This window comes from Trichoderma reesei (genome assembly GCF_000167675.1).
Source record: "Trichoderma reesei QM6a unplaced genomic scaffold TRIREscaffold_9, whole genome shotgun sequence".
NCBI lineage: Eukaryota > Fungi > Ascomycota > Sordariomycetes > Hypocreales > Hypocreaceae > Trichoderma > Trichoderma reesei.
The window spans coordinates 342,436-365,318 of record NW_006711156.1 but is presented as its reverse complement, the minus strand read 5'-3'; the positions used below and the strand labels follow the sequence as shown (position 1 = coordinate 365,318).

At 55.0% G+C, this 22,883-nt stretch overlaps 3 protein-coding genes across 3 annotated transcripts; 2 read left to right on the top strand and 1 right to left on the bottom strand.

Annotated features, from left to right (window-relative positions):
* Positions 1-816: 816 nt before the first annotated feature.
* On the top strand, positions 817-1,818 carry TRIREDRAFT_107306 (uncharacterized protein; the record flags this gene model as incomplete). Its single annotated transcript, XM_006965391.1, has 3 exons — positions 817-1,298; positions 1,427-1,626; positions 1,745-1,818. 3 exons carry the CDS (start codon positions 817-819, stop codon positions 1,816-1,818), a joined length of 756 nt encoding a protein of 251 aa, XP_006965453.1.
* Positions 1,819-4,502: 2,684 nt separating this feature from the next.
* TRIREDRAFT_22284 (uncharacterized protein) lies at positions 4,503-5,711 on the bottom strand (the record flags this gene model as incomplete). The annotated part of the gene is made up of 2 exons (XM_006965165.1): positions 4,503-5,089; positions 5,276-5,711. The coding sequence occupies 2 exons, from the start codon at positions 5,709-5,711 to the stop codon at positions 4,602-4,604; spliced, it is 924 nt and encodes a 307-aa protein (XP_006965227.1). The 3' UTR covers positions 4,503-4,601.
* Positions 5,712-21,035: 15,324 nt separating this feature from the next.
* TRIREDRAFT_61910 (uncharacterized protein) lies at positions 21,036-22,724 on the top strand (the record flags this gene model as incomplete). The annotated part of the gene is made up of 2 exons (XM_006965390.1): positions 21,036-21,259; positions 21,356-22,724. 2 exons carry the CDS (start codon positions 21,036-21,038, stop codon positions 22,722-22,724), a joined length of 1,593 nt encoding a protein of 530 aa, XP_006965452.1.
* Between the last annotated feature and the right edge of the window lie 159 nt (positions 22,725-22,883).

The following is a 22,883-nucleotide window of genomic DNA, read 5'->3' as shown; positions in this document are numbered from 1 at the left end:
TGTACAAAGTTAGCCAGTGCCCGTATCATCACTTCGTACTTTGGTGGCAGTGTCATGCTCCTGTGCAGTAGTGGTAGTCCTCCGCGTTTGTTTTCGAAAAGCCGTTTTGCAGCGATTGAAGGGCGACAACTTGCAAAAAGGAAAAAGAGTCCCCATCTGTGTGGATCGAAGCTGGAACACCGAAAGGGGCGGTCTGCGAGAAGGGGCATGGCCTTTTGGCGAGGGAAGTCATCCTCATGCTCGCACAAATGCAGAGGAAGCAGAAAGCTGGCAGGTCGCAGAAAAGAAAAGCGACATTCAACGGCAATGCACTATTCTGGGGAGCCTGCGCTCTCACCTACGACGGTTGCCAGGAGTGACTTCACGGAGCGGTGGGCGATCGAAACCGGCCAAGGCTGTCAGTCGTGATCTATACATGTGCTCGTACCTAAAACAGCAACCGACGCTGGGCATGTACATAGATTGACGGAAACACCTCAATGAGGCCATCGTGAGGACTTGAGGCTCCTGTCTCACAGACCTCACCGACTTGGATAGACGAGGGCGATGGCAGGTCGGTTAGGGGGGGGGAGAGAGAGAGGGCCTGGTCAGCTATGCCAACACACCCATGTCAGCCCAACAGCGGGACAGCCCTTTTCAGGTTGCCAGCACGTCGGGTCCATTCGTGTGCCTCGCAGGATCAGCAGGGTTCGGCTGTGTGGGGAGCTGATAGTGCTGCTGCTAGTAGCGAGTAGCAGTCGAGGTGACAGCACACACGCAAGGCTTTGACCAAGGTCTGAGGTGGCAGAGCTTGACAGGACGGAGTTGCCATCCGCGATGTGGCCAGAGCCCACTCAGGATGGTGGAGGAGGGGAGGGAGGAGGCAGCAGACACGGGCATGCCGCTCAGCGCGGCATGGATGGATCCAAGTGTCGAGCATTCTGGGACCGTCCTTGGGGGCAATTGGGCCGTCTCCTGTGCTGCTCTAGCCGCGGCCGGCTTGCTGAAGAGACGAGCGGAAGTCCGATGAGGAAGAACCGTCGATTATTCGTCACCGGCATCGTGCTTTCGCGCCTGTGGGGGTGGTTGTCAGGACGCAGCTCTGCTGTACGTGTGACTCGTCCGAGCAGGCCGGGCTTCGCTCCTCGCTTGACGACGACGGCGGCGGCGGACGGTGACGATGACGATGATGGGCGTGAGGGAATACTGTACATGGCACGCCAAGAGGGTCTCGGTAGCAACAGCAGCGAGGCCCGTTTGATGCTGCTTGCTGTGGATCTCGACGCAGGCCAGCTGCGCGGGTACTGTACGGTATCACAGTAGGTGTCTGCACCTGGAGTACTTGTTCCATGGCCACTCGTCGAGGCTTCGCGGCCTTGCCTTGGCCGGTACAAGTAAAGCAGAAGGCATGTACACGTAGGTAGAGTAGCACTCGAAGGTATCGTAGCATTCTGATATGCTCGTTGAGCAGCATCCGGAACGGGGTTTGCTGCGCGACAAAGTTCGTACAGGACGCCCTGCGTCTGTCTCGGGTCAGCATCTTGTTGCCCTCGTTCCATCGCTCCTCTTCTTCTTCTTCTTCTTCTTCTTCTGCTTCACTCTCTCAGTCTCTGCTCCTGGACCTCCATCCTCACGCTGATGTGTTCGGTAAGCTCAGCCGCAGGAAGAACCAAACAAGCAAGCAAGCAAGCAAGCGCACAGCCAGCGAGGCAATGGCCACTGCTCCGAGTCCCGTGCCAAGTAAGGGCTGTACGAGTACAAGTAGGAAGGCGGTTTGGCCTGGAGAGGTTGGGGTCCCCTTTACCCTGGTTCTGCTGCATCGTTTCCGTTCGTCTTTGATGGACAGGGATCTTTGGTGGATATCGGAGAAAAAAAAAACGAGTCTGGGAGAAGGCGGTGAAGGAGGCGGCAAAAAGTCATCCGGGGCAGCTACTACACAGGTCCTTGATACATACCTACCTACCTACCTACTCGTGCTAGCATTACTATGTAGTATTTCCACTCGTCAATGAATGCATGTCTCCTACGAAGGAAGAGGAACGCGAGAATGAACGCCAAAGAGAAGAGGGAGCGATAGCGGAGGGGCGTCAAAAGTGAGCCATTATCATGAGAGAGTGTGGGCATCTTGTACACCTCAGCTGTCGTCCATGTTGAGACATCCGGTGACAGAACATACAGGCCCCCATGTCCGAGGACCAGCTTGACTTACACACGACCCGACGAGGCTGAAGCCATCTTCTCTCCCCCTTGTCTTGTCTTGTCTTGTCTTGTATTTCTTCTCCGGATGATGATACTTGACAGACTAGTTGTACTACTAGTATGTAATACCAGATACAAACAAAGGCGGATGAGGGCCAATGGGCGTTCACACACCTACACGATAATACTTGGACAAGCATCACCACTCTTGACCGCATCAATGCTAGCCGAGCTTCGTTGTCTCCCTCCCCCCCCTGTCCACGCCTTTTTCTCTCTCGCTCTCAGTCTCTCACTCTCAGTCTCTCACTCTCTTTCTCTCTCTCTCTTTCTCTCTCTCTCTCTCGCAACCCCCCCCCCCCCCCCCCCCTTGCACCGACGCCCGCCGCCCAGACTTCCCTGATAACCAGATCGAGATGCCTGCAGCACGCACTTGCTTTAGTCCCTGTATCGTATGCATAACGATAGCGCGCACGTTTTTCGACCCTTTGCGCGCCCCCCCTGTCCTTCTTCTTTGGCCCGGGAACCATTGCTCTGTATGTAGGTCTGTATCTAGTATCTACTACTACCTTCCTATCAGTTCCTGCGCCTGGGAGACATCCCTTCCGAAGCCCGCATGCTCTGTTGGAAGGGTGACAAGTGTTCGCTTCTGCTTTATTACCTTTCTTTTTCTCCTTGGGGGGCCGTATTGTCGGCCAGTATACCTACCTTAGGTAGATAGGTAGGCATTAGTATCTTGCTTTTTCACTCGTTGCTCATCTTGTTTTTTTTTTTTCGTGCCCCCAACATTACCCCTGTCGTGGAGACATGCTGGGTATGTTCCCACTTTGTTCCATTGTTCTTCTTTCTAATTGCCCTGACTCGACACCTTTCCCATCTGCCTGCCTGTTTCCTCATGGAGCAAGAGTATCTCAAATACGATACATACATATGCCAGCTCCCGAACAGCTAGGTAGTATGTAATAACCTTTACCTTACTATTACCTTTGCCATCACAGCCCCAGGCATAGGTTAACTCGAAAACGAGACCATAGCAACTGTCGTTTCCTCCCCCCCCTTCCCGAGCATGCGGGGCCGGGATTCCGGAGACCGGGGCCGTGGTCGCAACCACCCAGGCGGTGAGACTCAAACCAGGGTTCACGTTCCGTTTCCTTTTCTCACGCTCTCTCTCTCTCTATCTCTCTCACACACACATAGAAAGAAGTCTCCAAAGGCGCGCGGCTGGATGTAGTACTACCTATGTATCATGTATGTACTGTACATTGAGCCAAGCAGGTGCGTAGCGGCGGTGAGCCGCCAACAATTCGCGTTTTCATTGATGCGGACGAGGTGTGTCTGTGTGTTTTCCTCCGAGGTGCGGGTACATGTACATCTGACAGGACTACCTCTTGTACATGCGAGTCTCTTGCTACCTTCCTAGGTAATTTGACATGTACAAGGGGGATTGTGATGGCTTGGATGGGTATCTCTTTCGTTGCTATACGAGTAGTCTTGGTAGATCTCTCATACGATAATATGTAGCTTGGGTTAGTTAGATGGATCCAAAGGAAAGCAGGTCAAAGCCATGTGAGCAGAAGTCCACGAGATCGATCCGCATGAAGGCAACGGTAGCTGTTTGTCCATACTTGACCTATCATAAACGATAAGCGCGGAGAGAGTACATACAGCGTAGGTAATCAGACCGAGTATTAGGTTGAGTTACATTCTACTGCATCACGTCTGCCGTTGCAAGGACATCAAGACCGTTGATGAAGACGGTCACTGCAGGAAACCCAAAGACCAACCGAAGTCTACTATAACGACGTTCTTGAACGTCCTCTAAACTTGGAATGACTGATCGCCCCCTTTATACAGCGCTCGCTCGCATACTTCAATCCCATCCACACGCAGAAGTATAGTCTCATTTTTCTTTCTCTCTCTCTCGGAGATAGCTTCAAGGCAACCTACAAACAAGCTCGTATAATAGTCCTCCAAACCCTCGATGTCAAACTATCAGGCCTCTTCGGACATACATTCCGCTGCCAACACACGAGTTCCATATCAACCGTCCTCTGCAGCATGGCCCTACCTGACAACTGCATATGTAGTTGGCGTAGTACAGTAGGGGGGGCCAGGCCGGAACACATCATCTAGCTTACTCCATATTACACCATACCCTTTTCCTTGTTCTCACCTTTCCCGTCCCCTGCGCATCAGATATCTTGTCCAACCGCCATCAGTCACATGTGAAAGAGACCTACATAGGTCAGGCACTTTTGGTGCAGAAAGTACGCCTATGCATTGCTAGAAGCTCATCAGGTCTTGGTGACCCTGAAAGCCTCTTGCTCAGCCAGAGGTCTCGTTCTCGCCCTGCCATGTTGAGCTATGTCGTCGCGCTTTCAGGCCTCATACGGAGCCCAACAAGGCATCAGCCCTCACCATCAGACTCACAACCTAAACTTAAACAACTCCAACCCTCGAGTCCCCACATCGACTCTGAATAAATCGCCCCCAAACCGCCTACTCGTCTCGTCCGCATCCGCCTCCTCGTCCGCCGCCGACGTGATGAGCAGCTCCGTCCCCACAAACTGCACACAGGTAATGTGCCTCGTCGGCAGCGCGATCCTCCCGATAACCCTGCCCTGGGGGTCGATCTTGAGCACCGCTCCCTCACCCCACACGGCGTGCCATACATTGCCCTCCACGTCGACGCGGAACCCGTCGGGCTCGCCCGGCCCCTCGTGGCGATACCACAGCCGCTGGTTGCTCACGGCCCCCGTCTCTGGCGCGTAGTCAAAGGCGAAGACCTCGCGCGTCTGGGAGTGCGTAAAGTACATGGTCTTGTTGTCCGGTGACCAGCCGATGCCATTGGGGATGACCAGGTCCTTCAAGACCTCCTCTTTGGACTTGGACGAATCAAAGCGTGCAAGGAAGCCTATATCCGCGCATGGGAAAGAAGCCGTCAGCGTCAGCGTTATAGAGAAAAAAAAAGGGGGGGGGTTAAGGGGTGTGAGCCAAACACACTCTGGGGAAGAAGTTCTTTGGGGGCGAAAGGGAGAAAACAAAAGGTCATCGAGACTACAAGGAGCAGTCACCGGCATGACTTCATACATGGACATACCTTCAGGTTGATTTGGTCCCTGCCCAAAATCCGTCATAGTCCCCAGCCAGAACTTGCCGTTGGGATCTGCCGCCCCGTCGTTGGCTCGTATACGCTCATTGTGCTCCGGCGTGTTGAATGGGGCCAGCAGCTCATATGTTCCCTTCTGACGATCCAATACCGCAAGACCATGTTTGACACCGATCAGGATGCGCTCCTGGGGGTCCACTCCCTCGATGTCGGCCGTGACGGTTGGGCAGACGTCCAGCTGTATCGTCTTTAAGGAGGAGCCGTCTCCGCTGTCATCCAGAGACACGGTGAGGATCTGCTTCTTCTTGATGTCGACCAGACGCAGCGTGTTGGTCTCTTTCTCATAGAACGGTCCCTCGCCGAGAGCGCACTTCAGCTCAAGCCAAGGCTTGTCCACCTTCCACTCCTGAAAGCCGTTGACCGCCATTGCTCAATAGATTTGGCACGCCCCCTTGGAATTCCCTAGATGGCTCTGTAGTTGAACGATATCCTGGGAGTTTGTATCCTGGGTGAAATTGACTCTGGCATAATCATCTTATATAAAGTAGCCTGATTATATTAAGAGCCCAGCCCAGCGATCACGGAGTTTCTCTGGAGGATCAATGGCGGGGTAGGAGATAATGTGGGGGTTCGACGGGATATTACCCGGAAGTCTGGGTTGATGATGCCGCGAGCCTCGAAGCCGTCGAGCTACCCGGGATCAGTACGACCAAGAATGGTGTTTCGCCGGCTGCCTGCATATGTCAGCTAGAGCAAAAATATTGTTCTTGTCCTCTGTACGACAGATACCTCAGTAATAGTCTCTTTCCTCTCATGTCTCGGTGTGCTTGAGTCTGGATGTCGGGTATTCCTATGGTCGCTGTATGGGAATTGACCCGCCCCTTTTTCAAGTGAGTTGCCAAAGCCCGCCAAAACTTGCGTCAACGATCCATCACCCTCTACTTTTACACGAAGCAAACACGTAGAGTGACGATGCCCTTTGCTTCAGGGGCCTCGCGACTTTCATCGTACGGAGCAAAATCCCCGCATGTCCAGGAATGCATCTCATCCCGAAGCATAGAAGACTACGCAGGCACCAACAAGCCCATCAGGTGGGCAGATTCAGCTCACCCAGCTGCGCACTTGCGACCTACCCGATGCCTGCCAGGAGCCCGCCCCCCGTTGTGTGTGACCATATGTCTCATACAGCGCAGGACTCATTGCAGCTCCGTTGCCTGTGCAGGATTTGTCCGGTATTAGTGACGAATCACATGGAGTATGTAAGGGTCGCTGTCCAAGGTCGCATTTCACGTGGTTCATTCTGATGCGGGTAATACTCCTAAGCGCTGGCCGTCTTCGAATCGCATCGTGTTGGACCACAATGACATTGTGATTCGCTTGTCAGCACTGGTCACTCTTCTTCATTTCGCTGCCTTCCTGAACGAGAGTGAGAGAGGATGTACTAACTTCGTAGCACAAAGAGCAATTGTCGCACTCGAGAAGCAGCCTCATTCTTCAGGACCAGCTTGTACCCGACCCCCCCTCCCTTTGTCGGCGGCAACAGTACATAGCACTGTCCCATGCCGATGATGTCTCCCGAGTATATCACAGCCACCGTAGCCCAAGAGGATGGATGCCGCCCCCCTTGCATGGACGCATCGTCACCTCCAACTGACAGGTTCAGTGCCTTCGACTCAGCTCAGTTCCCAATGGGAAGTCGGGCATCAACTCATCATCCCTCTACTAGTGCGCGCTGTTGGCAGCAGAACGAGGCGGGCGTCGCGAAAACCAACCGCTAGGCAATCGCCACGTTGAATGGCCGGGAGCTGGTAGGCACATGCAGCAGGGCTTCTTTGCGGGGCCGAGATGCATGAAGCACACATCACCAGAGCTGCTAGCTCGTAGCAGCATCCTGTATGCACTTCGTAGTCATAGTGATACTATGTGCAGCGTGAAGAGTCTCCTGTGTAGTAGTAATGAGGAGGAGTAGTAAAAGCAGTAACAGGAGTTGTTGGTGGTGGTCGCATCCATCGCTCACTCACTCCCCTATTCTCTCTGGCACATGGCTGGAGCAGCTTCCTGTGTCGTCAATCTCATGCGGCCAACCACTCGCCTGACCGTGGCTCGCCTTGGCCGCTCCAATGCACGCTTCGTTGCATGACGCCGTTAAGGTAGCGGACAGTGCCAGCACCACCAGCACCAGCACCAGGGGGGAAAGGCGAGGCCAGGCAAGGGAGGCAGGGCCAGGCAAAGGTAAGTCTCTCCCATCATCCCTGCGCTTCGTCGGCCGATGGAATCGGACAACCAGCCGGCGTACGGAGTACAAAAAGCACTTGGTAGTTGACAGCATCCCTTCCAACAGAACGAACGATGCGGAAAGCAAAACTGGGCGATAGGCCCACCATGGAACGCTGCATGAACCGGGTAGGCGGATGGAGTCAGTACCAGTACAAGCCAAAGTCCACGGTGGTTTGCAGGGTCCGGTTGTCGAGCTTGTTAGTCCGGATGCAATGCATGCCATAGATACATGCGGTACGGAGAAGCTGTCGCGTCATCCTGGGGCCCCCTTCCCCCTTGTTCCGACCTGGCTCCATCACCTCTCATCTGATGTGACCACTCGCACGTCTGCAAAGTCCAGAGTACTGCTGCCCACTCGATAACATCCACGGCATCGTCTGTTCCCTATACCCGCCCTGCTTGCTGGTCGGTACAGCGCTTCGTGACGTGAGCATGGGGTTAACAAAGATCTTCTTTTCTCGTCTCACAATCACCGCAGCCGCTCGAACACAAGTGCAAGCGGCAGCGGCGCGGGCTGGTAATCTCTCTCAGCCCCAACTAGGCGCAAAAAGCAGCCCGCAGAATAGCGCGTCCGCGAAAAGAAAAAGAAAAGAAACGAGCTAGAAGAAAGCCAGAGGCGGCGGGAAGGACTCGGTGACGATGCGAGCTTGTCCACCCGATGAGGCAGCCAACTGCCCAGCTGCCCCCCTCGCGATGGAGCTTCCACATTGCCAGCGCATCAGCGCAGAACCCATGAGGGCTTGCCCGTGGTTGACAAAGCCGTCGAGCGTCCGCAGCGAGCTCAGAGAGCTAGGGACGGCCCGAGGCAAAAGGTCTCTACCTCGCCTCTTGTCCAGCAGCTGAGCGGGCGTCGTGCGACTCAAAACCTTGGGCAGGTGGTTAAGGTCGTTGTCCATGTGGACACCAATATACTAGTAGTAGTAGAGAGGAGACGAGGCAAGCCGCATTTGCACTGCATTGCTCGGTCCCGGCTGCCTGCTCACGACGAACCGGCTAGATGCCTGCGCTTGATCTCGACAAATCTCACATCTCACGCATGCGCCGTGCGCTATGGAGATCTGCTAGCCCGGCCACAAGCAGGCGTCTGCGCAGTCGATGTGGGATCCAGGCGGTCCGTGACGGCGCGTTTGATTATTACCCCAAGGCTGAGCACATCCACCACGGAAGCGTTTGCTTAGGCCTCATGTGCCTTGTAAGCGGAACGCAGTTGGCCGTGGCAAAGAGCTGAGGTGCTTTTCCCTTTCTTCTCGAAAACACAATCCGAGGTCACCTCGTCCATGCTAGTGCAGTCCTAGGTCGATAACTTGTTGTCTGTATCGTACGTGTACTCGCAGTGCGAGGTAGTACTGGGACATGGAATTATTATCGTCTTGTGTTGGGTCGCCATGGCAAGCTTGGACGATGGATGCCCAATCCCTCCACCAAGGAACCCAGAATTCAGCCACTGATGATGGTGGCGGGTGATGATGCAAGCCATCGATTCATGATGCTCCAGCAGAGTACTCGTACGCTCCCAGCAGAGCTCGGATCCAAGGTCCGCTACTTTTGCCATCCCCGGCCGTCTTCATTTCTTGTCTCATTTTGTTTGTAATTGACAAGGCAAATTACTCCAGCTAGTGCCGTGAGAGAAGTACCTTTGCCATGCCACTCTCGCCAGCGCATACGCCAGTATCTTCCATGGCATCGTATGTAGCACTCGTCCCAGCACGGAAATCTGTGATAGCACATGACTGTCTCATGACTGTCGCAACCGAGGGCGAATGACGGGCAAGTGCAAGCTAGCAGTGCGCTACCAAGGGTATCATCACAGCCAAGGCCGCTTCGATGAGACCTTGAGTGGTATCAACCTGGCACTTGTAGGTACTACTTCGCAGTCATCTTGATGAAAGGAAAATTACCAGATACATTGCGGTCCCAGAGTGACCAAGGCTCGGGCCTCTTAGGCGCCAGCAATCCGCTGCCGTCCAAGGGGCTCCTTTGCTCACGCTAGTCTGCAGAGATGTCAACGGCTCATCAACTGTGTATAACGGATGGAGAGTGCCTTCTCGAGATGCAGCAACATGATAAGACCTCGGCTTCACTCGTACTGTACTTGTAAAGTACATTGGCTTCTTCGGCTTCGACATATGTGGTGGGTCCCCGTATGAGTTGTTCACCGACGATGCTTCGTTGACTGGGATGCACGGGCAGCCACAGCGTAACGCTCAATTCTTCAGTCATCGAGAGGCGACGAGACGGACACAGGCGGACGATTGCAGCTGTTCCTCAAAAAGTCCAGAAGTCTCCTGTTCCCGGATGTTTTCTCTCTCTAGAACGATGCCCCCAAAGCCGGCAAAGAGCACATTAGAAGACCTCATCCCGCTGCAAATACCACAGAACCGGGTCAGTCTCTGTCGAGTGTCACCACATGTGTCCAAGTGGCATGTACTAGTATACGGATCCTGCGTGACGAGGGTTGGCCGCATAACGGGCCTCGGGGGAGAACATGTCTCGGCAACCAGGTTTGGGATTTGAGCCCTGCCTTGGAGCCCCCCCCCGCGTCGAGGCCGTGGCAGGGCCCGGGAGTCAGGGACGGGTGTGGAAACTAGTCGAGGTCGTGCATGCGTGATATGTGCATGGGCACTGCTAACCGCCCTGAGCTTCGTGGCAGAGCCAATGATGTGTAAAGCACCCGCAGAGACGGAAAGCCTCCCATCCATTGGGCACGGAGCGGTCCAGTGATCCATCCTAGCGCAATCTGCGGCCAACGCATACACGCATGTCGCTTGGAAGTAATAGTACGAAGTAGCAAGCTACCTCTCACAACTCATGACAATCCACGGGGAGCGGTCCTAGGGGATAATGGCGTGTTGGCCTCTCGATATGGAATAAGTGAAAGCATGAAGTGCCTCTTTGCGATCAAAGAAGCCGTGGCTACACCCTTTTGCTGGCGTGGCAGATGATGCTTGGATATCCTTGCATAAGATCAGAGAGCTCTCAGCGTGTGGAGATGGACACGCTCGGCATAGGTTAGCAACTGATTGAATCGCGATGTTTCGTTCTCGGAGGCAAGCATGTAATATTGCATGTACCTGGTTCGAAGTACGCAAACATGTTGCATGACCCAGGAAGTGAAGGTGACCCGGCCCTATGCAACAGGACAGGACAGGAATCGTTCAACCGCATGAAGGTGGATGATTTGCAAAGAGCGGCGGCGGTCTGTGACGCTTCTTCGACGAGAAGAAGGGAGCACATTCTCTCTTGCCGCACCGACGATGGGAAAGTTGGAGAAATTGATTGCCTTGTTGCAGAGGCATGGCCCCCCCCAATCCTATACGGTGTATTGAGGATAAGTAATGGGACACCCAATACTGGGCACTGGTCTGAAGACTGCTTGGACCATCAAGGCATGCTTGTGCGAATATGTATCAAGTAGGTGCGAGGAGGAAATGACAGACTTAGGCGGCATGACAGGTCGGATTGTCGTGTGAGTGCTAATTGGCAAGCCGGCAGGGCACAGGACATGCCTGGCATCCGGGAGGGGCGGTCTGGTCTGTGCAAGTGAGATCATTCCATCGAATCGTAGAAGCTTTATTGCCGATAAATCTGGTGGTTGGGGTGGTTGGTCCGCCGCGGACTACTACTACCGTGTTAGTTGAGCCCTGAAGGTGAAATGCAAAGGCGCTGATGGGCAGACCGGTGTGCGAGGTCGGTCCTGGTAGGCAAATCCTTCGATGACTGGCCGGGGGTACGAATGGGCTCCAAAGTCATGACCTAGGTCAGCCTCCGCCGACATGACGGAAGGAAATGCGTCGACCACCGCATGGCCTGAAGGGAGCGGCCATCTCGACCGTCTCATCCTCTCTGGCTCCGTTGAGCGAGCTCCGTCGGTTAAGCTGCCTGCGACGTGGCCAATGCAAGACGAGATGAAAAGGGAAAGCCTGAGAACACTTGCTTCTTCCCTCAACTGGGTCTGCATGACAACAAAAGTCGTGTTGTCATGAGGCACAGACCACGGACGATGCAGAGATTGGCAGCTAGAGGCTGCAAACAAGATAGGCAGGGTACCGAAGCTACACCGTAACTTGAGCGGAGAGCCAGGTACTTTGACACGTCGATAACACCACATTGGTCAGATGCAACCCCCAGCTATTACCCGTTAGCTTTCCTTGGACATAGTTGCAGGCATACTCGTCCTAGTCCGGTATTGCGTTGAAGCAAGTAGGCTCATGTACAACTATTCTGAACTCCGTACAGGTCGGTAGGCAGTAGTCGTCCAGGTTGCACTGCCATGATGCTCTGCACGAAGCAAACACTCGTACAGCCTGTCAGGCCGCACTCCCTCTTGTCGACAAAGCTACATAGTACTTCAAAGTAGTAGGTAGTAAGGTAGGTGACCTAACTCGCCAAGTCTTGTCCAGCTACCCTTACGAGGGCACCAGCATTGTGCCTGGTCAGTCTGTCCAGGCAATGTCCACCTAGTATTGAATCAGAGCAACGTGCCAAGCGGTCATTGCAACTGCAGCAACAAGAGCATCCAGCCTGTACAAAGTACAATGTGCTAATCGCAATACAAGAGGCGATGGTGTGTTGCACTCCGTGCCTGGTTCGCATGGAAATTAATCTCCAGAGCAACAAGGACCACGTGCTTCGACTCTCCAGCTTCATCCCCTTCGCATCATTTCTGCCCCCAAATTATGTCCCCATGAGGCTACCGGCATTTGGGGGTGGCCTAGGAACTCTCCCCATACTGGTCTAGGCGCCGTAGTCGCCGGATGGCCGAAGAGGATCGGACTGCGGGAACAGCCACACGGCGTCCAACCCAAGGGAGCGGCATAGAAGCAAGACATACACCAAGCCATGTGGGCGAGGCTCCGTACCAGCGGTGATACTGACCGTGGTCAGTCGTAAAAAGGACCAGCATTAACCGAGCCTGGCCGGATCTGTCGTTCTTGGTCAAGGTGAATCGAGCACCATTGAAGGCAGTCGTATGTACTGGCCCCGGCATGTCCATATCCAGCCGTCTCTTGCGTGTCAACGGGCCGACCTACCGCAACCTTCAGGTTGGGCAGCAAGAGCCTTGGTGCCCCATTGTGTGGTATGCCGACGCAGGAGGACTCGGGATGTAAGCACACAGATTGGCCTTTTGATGGCTGCCCTGGAAGCAAGGTTTCGTTAAACCAAGTCTGCCAACCCTACGGGTATAGACTACCTCGTACGTTGTCCTTGCTCCAGGGGCACCCAATAGTAATACTAGCAGCGTTCGATCTCTGCCAAAGCACCATGTTTGCTCTGTACCTCTAATGCAGTCATGACAGCATCCCCAGCTGTTTGTCCTCTCGCTTCTTCGACAGCTTAGGGGGGATCGCCGTAAGAACCTCCCAGGACGGACAGGCGGACGATTGAAATCAGTTAGATTGGTGTCTTGAGACTGGCCGCTAGACATCGAGTGGGCACACTGTACATGACTGTAAGACAACATGGAGCTGATACGCCTCGAAGCACACAGGCATGGGGTGCAGCGCTGCTTGCAACTGCGAATGACAGTCCTGGCGATTACCTGACCCTAGAGTCAAGTAGAGGATTGCTGTGCAGTATGCTGAGCGGCCGAGAACTTGGTAGATGACTGTCTCGACCTGGGGTTCCAGTCAGGTGGTGCGAATAATGGTCGAAGTACATAAGCGTAGCTTCTCTGATGCCTCCAGCTTGTTTCCTCATTCTGGCTCCAGTGTGCCCCCATTTCCACTTCTGCCGTCGACACTAACTGCTTTGGAGCATGGACAGTGTTGACTGTATGTATGTACATACCAGGGATCTGTCACCCGTGTTGCCGTGAACAGCTCGTACGAACATGCCCCTGCAAGCCCTGGTCAAAGATGGATGCCCGTGCGTGTGTTCTCGTACAAGGTGAGTCCCCGGACCTTGTCGACGGTAGCACAACCGCTGCTCGTGTAAAGCATGAAGGAAGAAGTTCACACTTGTGATTCTCGTACGCACGGGTCTTAGACAGGCAAGGCTTAGACGAGGGGGGCCTTTTGAACAGTCGGAATGGCTAACAAGAAGCCCCCCTTGGCGAATCTTTCTTTCCGAGCATGTGGACAATTTGGGCTCCATCATTGAGTCCCTATTCGAGGTAGACAGCGATCCACTCGGGCATCCACAATACAGGTAGGTAGATGGCCCACGGTATGTACCGTACATGGGCCTGGCCTGTAGTCTTGCATGCGACGCCGTGCCGTGCTAGCTCGCGTTGTGTCTGCAAGACTTGTTTGGCGACCGCTCAATTGGAACCTCATTGCCGCTCAAGCTAGCGCGGCCGATGCGACTTGTTGCATGTATGGTCGACGTGTCGGTGGGCTGTGGTCCTTGGGTACCCGTAGTATCTGCATCCTATCTGCGCACCGCCTGTTTCTACACGGGGCCTCAGGACGGGGTAGGCTGAGGCTCGACGGCCAGAGCAGCAAAGCGGCGGGCGACTTGTCGCGGAGCAGCTGGCTGCGTCGACCTCGTGCGGATGATGATGACTGTGCCGGAACCAATGGCTTGGATGCTGCATATGTACGAACACCGTACGGTATGGCAGCTGGCTTACTTGACAGCCGTTGAAGACTTGACCTTGGAGCCCGCGATTCGTCCTTTGGAAGTTCCTGTCTCGATCTTGGCCGAACTGGCCCGTCAAGACCCATCGACCGGACACAAGTGCATGGCCTTTTCCATGTTGGAAGGGATACCAGTTCTCTTCTCGATGGCCAGCAAGCCAGCCCGCCAACCAGCCCACTGCTGCTGACCGCCCTTCGTGGTATCGTGAGATGGCAAACCGCCACAAGGTCCATCCCTAACCGGGCAAAGTCTGCGCCAAAGCTGCTACTGATCTGGCCCGGTTGGCGTTGCCTTGTCGCCGCGTCGGCTCGATTCCGCCAGAGACCAGGCACCCGTACAAGTATGTTCTGGGTGTAGGCTACTGTACATGTGCAGGCAGGCCACTTGGCAGCCCCTTGTTCCTTGTCTGCTAACGTGGAAAACGTCATGTGGCAGCGCGTCATAGCCCCCGGGGACGCGCTTAGGAGCTGACCGTCATCGTCTCGTCTGCCAGTCCGAAAGTCCAGTCCCAAGGCCGATCCGGAGGGTGTCCAGCAAGTACGGAGTACAATCACAATGGTCCTGTCCCGGTCGATGCAGCACAAGCATAAGTGCGTGTGCAGGTATAGTAGGTGGTTTTCTATTGACCGTGTTGCAGGCTGACTCCTGCTGCCGTTCCAGACCGACCAATAGCCTCGCGGCAAAGACGTGCGCAGATTCCGGGCAAGATGTCAGGCAAATTCCAAGGCGAGCTTCAATGCATCGTATACGGAGTGGTGACGCACGATGCGTTCTCTTGCGCTGCACTGTGCAGAGAGATGATGGCGTGTATCGCAGAACCCAGGACAGCCGCCCCAGCCAGCGACAATGATGTTTGTATGAATCTCGGAGTCTTCCGTACGTACTTCGTACATTTTTCATACATTCCGATGGTACTCGTAGTAATACATATTGTATGTGTATTGCAAGGTCTGGCGTGTGCTGCGGCTGGCGTCTCTCGGCACAGCGTCATGCTTGTGGCCTTTGCTTCGAGGTCGTCGTTGTCACCGCGTGTCAGTGGAGACTGAACGAAGAAAGAAGAAACGACAAGGAGGCTAAACTCGACTCAGATGAGCGCTGTTCGTAAACTGCCTCATCTGTTGCTGCATGGGAAAAGTACCTGGGCAGCAGCTGTAGTGGTGGTAACTCCCTTTGTGACGTGTGGTCCATCTCAACCTATGATCGTTGGGCGAAAGAGAGCTAGTCGCCGCCGGAAGGCTACCCGGTGATATGCTGAGGAAATGAATGGACGGTTGGCGCAGAGGCTGAACACAGGCAGTCAAGACACACAGCTTGGCGGCTTGTTGATTTTGCACATGAACCGTGGCGCGCGCCATCCTCCTAGCCCATCCACCGTTTTTATTCCCCGGATGCCAGCTGTACAATGTGCCTCCCCCGGTCCAGTAGGCTTCCATTCGCAACTGCAGCAGGTTTTGTTCTCCAGTCGCGGCGCGCAGAAGAATCGCACCAGCGTATTCTTGGTCGTACATGTAGGCATGCTTGCTGTTGATGCAGACGAGATTCGACACGGACAAAGAGCAACCCCGGACCTGTCACATTGCTCGATGACGGCAAGCCAGTTGATCACCATGGGAAGACCATGACCCATGGAGTACCAGGTCAGAGACTCTCTGTGTTAGTTAGCTGGCTGGCCCGCTGGCTAGTGCTAGAATCCGAACCGACCTTCTGGTGCCTCTGAACCCTGCCAGAGGAAGGAAAGGGTTGTTGGAGGGCAAGGGAAAAAAAAAAGGGGGGGGGGGGGGGGGCGTAGAGGTGATAGTGCACACCGTCACCTAGGCTAGGACGCAACACACACATCCCTGCCCGCCGCTGCCGACTCCAACGGCCCATAAGAGAGACAAGAGCTGTAATGCTAGGTACTAGCGGGTTCTTCGCAGTGGAGAGAGACCGCGGTTGACGGCGATGGGGTCGTGCTGCGGCGTGCTGCACCTCTACCTGCTGGTAGCTCGACTGACGTTTCGTTCTCCCTGGCTCCAGCATGGGTCAAATCACTGATGGCTCCGTCCACGAAAAACTCCATGTCTGTGGACGAATGTGGCGCCTCCACCCCCATGCTCGCTCACAGAAACCCTGGCTGTGGGACAGACCATTGGGCTGGCGTGACCATGCGAATGCTGTCGTAGCAGTACTTTCCTTCCTCCAGACGACCAGGGGTCACCGGCGTGGCATATTTCAAGACGAAGCTGTGGGCGGCCGAACTGTCGACAGTCAATGCTTCCCACTGTGGCTTGCCATCCTTCTCTCGGCCAAAAGCTCTCTGATGAGAACCTCTCCCGTCGCCCTTCTTCCGTCACACAGCTCTCGCCTCTTCTTGCTGCCCACCATTGCCAGTGCCGCGAGTGACTCCTGATACTGTTGACTTGTCCATCTGCTCGGGCTGTTGCGACGTCGATTGGGGTTGGATCCGAGATAGAAAGCTCCTGGATCTGCCTCCTCGATCCCGGTCGAGAGCCTCGACGTGCAAGGTGTAGGAGTTGAAGTGCCTTTTCCTTCCCCTCGAAGCACTGCCTGCTCTTTCCGTCTCGCTCGGCGTGACTTGACGTGTACCTGCCTCAAGCACACAGGACAAAGTACAAAGTACGGCAACTGCTCTGGACCGGTACCTGCCTCACCAAGGCCTCACTTTGTTCAGGTAAGCAGCTCCTTCCCTGACCTCGCCTCCTCTATCACTCCATGCTTCAATCTGGTATCTCTGCCTCATCTCGGATCTTCCTTTCACTCGGCTTCGTGATCTCGCTCTCGTCCCTCGCCTCTTCCTATCTTAGCATCTTCCACCTCCTTCTCCCCCCTCGCCCCTCGCCCCTCACCACTCCCACTCCACTCGTGATACGCAAAGCTGCTCAAGGGGATACTGCACGCAGCTTCAGCCCTGCGATCCGCTTCACCAGGAGGATAGCTGGAATATCTTGGGGACGGGTTGCGGACTTCTTGAAAGCTGCGACTCTCGCCGTTGGCCTCGTCCTCTTACACGATAGAGGGTAGACTTCGCAGTCACGTTGGCAATTCCACCCCCCCTCCCCTGCAGGCAACACCTGTGTGGTGGAGGAAGCTGTGTGCTGGCCACATTATCATTCGAGAGCATTATATATGCCATAGCACTCCTCTGGCGAGCCTCTACCATTCTCAGCACCCCAAAGAGCGCAAGTGTTCCTACAGTTCAGCTGACTTGGCCAGCAAAAGCTTCAAGCAAACAGTTAGGAGCCTGAGCGAGCCTCTTGATTCAGCATAACAACTCTTGACTCCATCTCCCTGGGCCGAGACAACAACTACTAATACTCCGCTCCCCCATTTCTACAACCCATCGAATCGCTTCCTTGGAAGAACAACTCCAGTCGTTTGGCTAGGGCTTGTCAAGCTAGATAACGGAATCACATTGTGGACTGTCGGCGCCAACGCCTTCTTGTCCCTTCCTATCCCAACCGGGCCTCGTCCGAATAGCAACCACCGTTTGATTTTGGGGCTGTTTGGGTATATTCCCAGCCGGTCCCCAATCAAATAACGATCAACCTGGCGAACTCCGCTGTAGACGTGCGGCAACGGGCGCTGCCTGCTCCAGTCAAAGACAGCCCTGAACTCCGTGCCTACGACTCATCCGGGGCAAGCACGCCAAAGTCGCCCAGGACGCCGACTACTCCTTCCTGGCTGTCCAAGACTCTCTCCCGAATCACATCTCCGAAGCTCAACAAACTGCGCTTCTTGGTTGGCGACAAAAGGGGTCAATGCACTGATCCTCGAGATCAAGAGTGTGTAGGCGATCAGGTCTCAATGTTGCAAAGGGGACCTGGTCCTCGCCCACCCTCTCGTCTCTCCTCGAGGTCCCCCATTAGTAGCGAACGCGTCGCGTACTCCCAATTTGCTCCGCAGCGGTATGACCCTGCCGGGGCTTCCCCCGACGTTGGCCGTGCTGCTCAACCCTCATCGAAATCATTCGGAGTGCACAACATTCTTAACCCGGCCGAGTCACACCCCATGGGACCCGACACCAGCGGCAGTCCATCTTCGCGAGCAAGGGAAACCGAATCTTTTCATCCGGCATCTTCGACCCCCTACGGCATTCCTCGTCCCTACCTTCATGGCCACTCTGCTTCAGGATCTCTGCCCACGACCCCAGTTGCTGCAGGCGTGACACCTACCGGCAGACCGCCGATATCCGAGCGGAATTCCCCTTCAACGGCATATCCTTTCCCCGTAATGAGCAACTCCAGGAAGATCCTCAGCCCTCGAGCCCCTCGAGCATTGAGCCTTGGACAGGCCCTCCCCCCTCGGGATCAGGATACGCGACAACCTTTGGCTCCCAGCATGGCCCCTACCAAGCGACCCTACGAACCGGATACTCCCGACGAGCCCAGGCACGCTCCTGGTCTTCATCAACCTTCTGGAATAGCCTCTGGTCCCCATACTCCCATGGTGACTCCACCAAGATCTCTTTCTCAGCCTTTCAATCGCCCCCTGGATGCCCCTCACACGCAGCCGCCGACAATTCCTCCACCGGGAGAACTTCAGAGCAGGCCGCATGGTTTGCACACGCCGTCGCACTTACAACACGGAATCACCGGTTTGTCTACTACTCGCCCGTTGTCAAGAATGGGAGGACCCGGCGAGGGAGCTCCCGCGTGGCCAGAGATATTGCGTCGACAGGGAGGGTCGTTTGTCGGAATGGAATCTCAACAGGCCTACATGACTCTCCCAGGCAGCGACACACCGATCCCCGTTCAGGTAGACTACTCCCAGGCGTCAAAGAAGGCGGACGAAAAGCGACAGCGGAACGCAAAGGCATCCACTCGCCATCGTAGAAAGAAGAAGACACTGCAAGAGGAAAACATGAAGCAGCTGCAGGAGCTAAAGGAAGAGCGCCAGCAGATGCTGCAACAACTGGAGGAACTCGCGGCCCATCGGGACTTCTACAGGGACGACCGCAACCGGCTCAGAGACATTGTATCCCGGACGCCAGCCATCAGCAACCACGCCGCCTGTCCACCTAGTCCCGTGTTGTCGAAGAGCATCAGCTTCTCGGACAGGAGCCCCCTGCTTCAATCCCACCACATCCCGACTCCTACTCAAGGCTATGTTAGCGAGGTGTCATCCGCGGAGCGGCCCGGACCTGTTCGGCGCACAGATGATCGTCCAGACTACTCGCCTCCGATGTATGGTGCCTTGCCCTCAGGTCCGCTGCACGGCCTCCCGTCGATGCACAGCCAAGCTTATGGAGTGCCGCCACCGAGACCCGGTTCTGCAACTTCGTCTGCCAGTGGAGAGAGACTGCCGCCTCTGCGAGTGATGGATGGACCCCCTCCTCCCATGTCCGGTTTGGGACCTGGGCAGGCTCACGAGCAAGATCTCAGAACTGGGCAGTGGAGGGCCGCTCAACCGTCCCATTTCGAGACTGGCTGGGCAACGGCGACACGAAAGCACCAGGAGGGATCCCACTGGTAATACTCCCGGCTCCTACTTCAACCCATCTCCGAAACTTCGGGCCCGTGCCGGCATCGACAACACAACGATGCAACACTCACCAGCTCAGTTTCACGCTATTAATAATCTGTCATCGCTTCCATTATACCGGTTTTAATTCGATTTTGGACACGGCCTTTAATATTTTGGTTTACGGTCTGAACCAGCGCGAATACAATCTCCGTCGGGCAACCGACACTTCTGACTTTACCTATAGTAATATGTCTTTGCTCTACTTACTTTCCTTCATTTCATTGTTCATTTGGCCACCTTCCTTTTCATACATCATCGCTGTACGGTTTATCAAGCGACTGATTACGAGCTGTGTTCCCCAAGCATCATGTGGGCCTAAGGCAAAATCTCGCCTTGTCATGCCCACTTCCTTACGGGCATGACACAATCACCTAATCACCAACATATCGAAGAGCAAGATACTTCGAATTCCATTGCAACAGCTGTTCAATACAGACCTACGCTCCTTTATCCATTTATTTGCTTTCATGAAACCAGTGCCCAAGAAGGGTGTCCACCTACGAACGGCGAGACATACACGGTCAATTGACGCCACACATTGGAGAGGGGGGACGAGGGTGTGCAGAAGAAGGAACGGGAGGAGAGAGAGGATAAGAGCCTCTGAGCATGATGGATCGCTCGTTATACAGCCTACTCCTTGCTTTATGCGGCTATGAAATTGGTACTGTTCTGGCTTTGGCTTTGGGAATATAATACGTATGTAATCAAATTGGATGAAGTCTCTTGAGGCGTCTGAGATGCCGATAATATATCTCGGCTTTCGGCGCGACGAAGGAAAGATGAAGAGCGGGGGATCTGCTTGGGAGCTTGCTAGATATATATGACACATAGAAATCCCGGTGCCCCTGACTACGAGCAAGGGTGAATGCAATATATTGTAATTGTGGTCATCGATCAAACCCCAAAATGACAAGTGATGCGGTTGATTGCCAGTGTCGGACCAGGTGATGCCTGTGTCATTCATTTTCCCTGGAGCCGAGCTCAAGCATGGCACGTACCACGGTGGCATCGGACAGGATAGATCCGATCTCCGAGTTGTGGGGCGAAGCCTTGAAGCTCAGAAGGTACCTAGTACTAGTAGTATTTGTATTTTATGAGATATCATCTCTATACCTGACAGACAGAATAAGAGGGACGACGACATTGACCTGCCAGGTTTGCCGGCCAAGGCAGAATTGGATGGTTGGCCTGCAATGGTATCTGATTGGCCTAGGGATCTACCTTGAAGACTGCTATACCATCGACTTACTCGGCTTATCTTATCGAGGCTGCATTATACTAGGTACATACCTTACGCGGATCGTAGTACATGCAGCCACGCCTCGGCTGTTCTGCCTCGGCATTCATAGGGATGTCAGGAGGGCGTATCACGATGACAGCCAAGAGGCTGGCATTGCCGGCACGGAGCGTCGCCTTCCGGCACGTCTTGGCTCGCCGATTAAGCCATACTCGGAGGCTACATGTGGCGTCACCTCGCCTTGAAGCTGAGCTGACGGCTCCAAACGGGACAAGGTGGACTCAGCCCCTGGGATTGTTCATCGACAACCAGTTCAGCGCGAGTGTGTCGGAAGATTTGATTACAACTGTCAATCCCTTGTATGTATACTCGGATTACCCCTAGATGGAGCTGTACTGTCCCAATAGAGATGTATCATGAAGACCTCTTGTCTGCTTGCCTCTAACCTCGGGTAGCACCGAGCAAGACATCTGCTCCGTATCCGCAGCCGGAGAGCAGGATGTAGACATAGCAGTCCGAGCAGCCCGCAAAGCACTCAAACACCCTTCCTGGTCGCTGCTGTCCGGCACCGAACGCGGACACCTGATGAACCGCCTGGCGGACCTGGTCGAACAACACGGCGAAACTCTTGCCGCTATCGAGACACTGGATAATGGCAAGCCGCTGTCAGTATCGCGCAGCTACGACGTGCCGCAGTTCTCAGAAGTGCTTCGCTACTACGCTGGGTGGGCTGACAAGAGCCATGGCTCGGTCATTGACGTTGGCCCAAAGAAGATGGCCTACACGGTGAAGCAGCCCGTCGGCGTCTGTGGCCAGATCATCCCCTGGAACTATCCCCTCGATATGGCGGCGTGGAAACTTGGCCCGGCCTTGTCGTGCGGGAACACGGTCGTGCTGAAGCTGGCAGAGCAGACGCCCTTGTCGATGCTGTACGTGGCACAGCTCGTTCGCGAAGCTGGATTCCCACCGGGAGTCATCAACATCATCAACGGACGTGGTGGAGAGGCGGGCGCGGCTCTGGCGCGGCATCCAGGGGTCGATAAGATTGCCTTCACGGGAAGTACGGCAACGGGCAAGGAGGTGATGCGCATGGCAGCCGGGACGCTAAAAGCCGTCACGCTTGAGACGGGGGGCAAGTCGCCGCTGGTTGTCTTTGACGATGCAAATCTGGAGCAGGCAGTGAGATGGGCACACGAGGGAGTCATGGCGAATCAGGGGCAAGTATGTACGGCAACGTCGCGGCTGTTGGTACAAGACGGCATCTACGAGCGATTCGTGGAGAGACTCAAGGCCTTCACTGAGGAGACATCCATCTTGGGCGATCCGTTTGATCCTCGGACGTACCAGGGTCCGCAGATCGGGAGAGCGCAGGCAGAGCGCGTCATGTCCTACATCTCGTCGGCACGAGGCGCTGGCGCCAACGTCTTTCATCCACGGGGACAATCTCTCCCATCCACGGGATACTTTGTTCCGCCAACAATACTTACGGATGTGGGCGTTGACACAGCGGCGTTTCAAGAGGAGATATTCGGGCCAGTAGCTGCTATCGCGCGATTCGGCAGCGAGCAAGAGGCCGTAGAGATTGCCAACGCAACGAGATACGGGCTTGCGGGCGCGGTATTCACAAGGGATCTCGGGAGGGCACATCGAGTGGCACGGGATCTTGAGGCCGGGATGGTCTGGGTGAACAGCAGCAATGACTCGGATGTGAGAGTTCCGTTTGGGGGGGTCAAGGAGAGCGGGCTGGGGAGGGAGCTGGGTGAGGATGGGCTGAGGGGGTATTATACTGTGAAGGCGGTGCATGTCAACTTGACGGATGATTAAATCGGGGATCATGAGGAATGCGGGGTACCATGAAGCAGTTTTCGGTGTTGCGACTTGGTGAAGCAATACAATCAAAAGCGAGGAGACGGTTTATACCTAAGTACTAACTGTGGCGGGCTGGGGCGGAGACTTGTCACGCTCGTCATACTTACTTGTCGC